Here is a 3,323-nt window from a genome sequence, read left to right as displayed (position 1 = left end):
GGGAGAGAGAAGGGAGAGGGAGAGGGAGAGGGAAATGGAAATGGGGATGGAAATGGGGAAAGGGAGAGGGGGAGAGGGAAATGGGGATGGAGAAGGGAGAGGGAGAGGGAAGTGGGGATGGAAATGGGGAGAGGGAAATGGGGATGGAGGAGGGAGAGGGAGAGGGAGAGGGAAATGGAAATGGGGATGGAAATGGGGAAAGGGAGAGGGGGAGAGGGAAATGGGGATGGAGAAGGGAGAGGGAGAGGGAGAGGGAGAGGGAGAGGGAGAGGGAAGTGGGGATGGAAATGGGGAGAGGGAAATGGGGATGGAGGAGGGAGAAGGGAGAGGGAGAGGGAAATGGGGAGAGGGGGAGAGGGAGAGGGAGAGGGAAATGGGGAGGGGGAGAGGGAGAGGGGAAGGGGAGAGGGAAATGGGGAGAGGGAGATGGGGATGGAGGAGGGAAGAGAGAGGGAAATGGGGAGAGGGGAATATGAATGGAAATGGGGGAAGGGAGAGGGAAGGGAGAGGGAAATGGGGAGAGGGGAATGGAGAGAGGGAGAGGGAAATGGGGATGGAGGAGAGAGAGGGAGAGGGAGAGGGGGAGAGGGAAGGGAGAGGGAAATGGGGAGAGGAAAATGGGGATGGAGGAGGGAGAGGGAAGGGGGAGGAAGGAGGGAGAGGGAAGGGAAATGGGGAGAGGGGAATGGAGAGAGGGAGAGGGAAATGGGGAGGGAGGAAGGAGAAGGGAGAGGGGGATGGGAATGGAGGAGGGAGAGGGAGAGGGAAATGGGGAGAGGGAAATGGGGAGAGGGAGAGGGAAATGGGGATGGAAGAGGGAGAGGGAAATGGGGAGAGGGAAATGGGGATGGAGGAGGGAGAGGGAGAGGGGAGGGGGAAGGGGAGGGGAAATGGGGAGACGGAGAGGGAAATGGGGATGGAGGAGGGAGCAGGAAGGGAGAGGGAAATGGGAATGGGGGATGGAAGGGGAGAGGGAAATGGGGATGGAGGATGGAAGGGGAGAGGGGAATGGGGAGAGGGAGAGGGAAATGGGGATGGAAATGGGGAGAGGGAAGGGAGAGGGAAATGGGGAGAGGGAGAGGGGAATTGGAGAGGGAGAGGAAAAGGGAGAGGGAGGAGGGAAGGGGAGAGGGAAATGGGGATGGAGAAGGAAGAGGGAAAATGGGGAGGGAGAGGGAAGATGAGAGAGAAAGGGAAATGGGGAGGGGGAAGTGGAGAGGGAGAGGGAGGAGGGAAGCAAATGGGGATGGGAGAGGGAGAGGGAGGGGACAGAGGGGGGGACAGGGAAATGGAGAGGGAGAGGGGACAGGGAGGGAGAGGGAGGGGACAGGGAGGATGGGGGAGAGGGAGAGGGGACACGGAAGTGAGAGGCAAAAGGGAGAGGGAGAGGAGGAGGGGAAGGGGAGAGGGACAGGAGGGACACGGAGGGCAGAGGTGACAGCCAAGGGACAGAGAGAGGACAAACAGCAAAGTGAGACCACGCCGAGCGTCCCCACCCCTTCCCTCTCTCTCCCTCTCCCTCTCCCCCACCTCCTACCGGGCTCAGCGACGGCCACCGCCACCAAAACCCCGCCGAGCAGCGCCCCGAGGACACCCATGGTCCCCTCCGTGTCCCCGATGTCCCCAATGTCCCCACGCGGAGCCCACCCGTGGGCCCAACCCCGCGCCAGCCAATGGGAACGCTCCGCGGCTGCCGCGTCACCGGTTGCCAGGCAGAAGAGCCCCGAGCGCGGCGCGGCGCCGGTGACAGCGCGGCCACCGGAGTCCCCGCGTGGGGACACCGGAGTTGGGGGTCCCCAAGAGCCCCCCAGGGGTCACGTGGGGTTGGGGACACCCCCGCCGGGACGCCCCCAATTAGGGGGGTGCCGCAGGTGACGTCACGGGGGTTAATGAGCTGGCGTGGGGTTAATTAGGGGGACACGCGCGACGAGTGTGACGTCACCGCGGGTGGCGGCGGGGAGTCCCGGGAATGTCGGGGACCCCCGTGGGGGACACCCCTGGAATTTTGGGGACCCCAAATCTCCCCGTGGGTGTCCCTCCCCCAACCCACCACGGACTCCCGTGGGTGCCCCCCACCCTTCCTGAGACCCCCCGTGGGGGTGCCCCCCACCTTCATCCCACCCCCCCCCAGAGATGTCGCGGACCCGCGTGGCGACACCTCCGAGATTTTGGGGACACCTCACCCCACGTGGGTGCCCCCCCTCCCCCCACCACGGACCCTCGTGGGTGCACCCCACCCTTCCTGAGACCCCCGTGGGTGCCCCCAACCCCTCCAAGGGGACATCCCGGAAACGTCGCGGACCCCCGTGGGAACACCCCAGGAATTTTTGGGGACCCCCCCCCCATCACGGACCCCCGTGGGTCCCCCCCCCAAACGGGTGCAGCCCGCCCGCACTGCGCATGCGCGCGGCGCTAGGACCCCGCGGAGCCTTTCCCGCCACGGCAGGGGGGCCGTGAATGGGGGCCCGTGGGAGCCGCGGGGGAACCACGTGACGCCCGCCAGCCAATCAGCGCTCGGGTGACGTAGCTCGTGGCTCCCTTTTCTGCCCCGGGATGGTTTTTTTTACCTTTTTTGCCCCAAAGCCGGGTTTTTTTTGGGGCGGGGGGTTTTGCGGGGAGAGGAAAGGGGGCGGATGAAGCGGGGCCGAGCCCGGGGGTCGCGGCGAAAAGCGGGGGCGCCTCAGGTGAGTGCCGGGAGGGGGGGCGGCCTCGCCCTGCCCCCCCAACAGCGCCGCGGAGGCGGGGGGCGGTCACGTGGCGGCGGCGCGCCGTCAATCACGCTTTATCCCGCCCTCTTTTCGGCTCGGCGGCCAATGGGGAGGCGCGGTGCGGGTGATTGACAGCGGGGCGGGCGCGGCTTTGTGCGCGCGGCGGGGGCGGCGGTTTGGGGCGAAAAGCGCCATGTTTGGGTGTTCGCGCGGGGGCGGCGGCGGGCGCGGCCCCAAGTGCTGTGTCACGGTGGCGGTGGCGAGCCCCGGGGAGGGGGGAAGGGAAGCGGACGCCACACGGAGCCACCCGTGTCCTGCGAGCCCGGGGGAGGGATGGGGGGGGGGGGTGGGTTTGAGAAGTCGGGAAGAACGCGAGGTTTCCCTCAGCGTGGAGGGCAAAAAGGGTGGGGGGGGGGGTCCCGGAGGGGGAGCGGGCGATGAGGGAGGGGAGGGGGTTCAGGGCTCCCCCCGGGGTTGGGGGTGAGGGGGGTGGTGTGTGGGGGGGGTAGCGGCGTTTAGGGGCTTTAGCGGCGCTGGCGGCCGCGGGAGCGGCGTGTCCGCGGGGGTTGTCGCCCCCAGCGTGTGCTCAGGGAAAGGCTGGAGCCGCCCGAGCGC

At 67.1% G+C, this 3,323-nt stretch overlaps 1 protein-coding gene across 1 annotated transcript in view; it reads right to left on the bottom strand.

The window, feature by feature from the left end:
* LOC119696547 (zinc finger protein 48-like) overlaps nt 1-1,598 on the bottom strand; it is a 3,405-nt gene extending 1,807 nt beyond the window's left edge. The window contains exon 1 of the mRNA XM_038126289.1: nt 1,531-1,598. Within this exon, the coding sequence (XP_037982217.1) occupies nt 1,531-1,598 (68 nt within the window). The remainder of the gene's footprint in view (nt 1-1,530) is intronic.
* Nucleotides 1,599-3,323: the final 1,725 nt, after the last annotated feature.

Source organism: Motacilla alba, unplaced genomic scaffold (assembly GCF_015832195.1).
Source record: "Motacilla alba alba isolate MOTALB_02 unplaced genomic scaffold, Motacilla_alba_V1.0_pri HiC_scaffold_34, whole genome shotgun sequence".
Taxonomy (NCBI): domain Eukaryota; kingdom Metazoa; phylum Chordata; class Aves; order Passeriformes; family Motacillidae; genus Motacilla; species Motacilla alba.
This window is presented reverse-complemented; position numbering and strand designations above follow the sequence as displayed.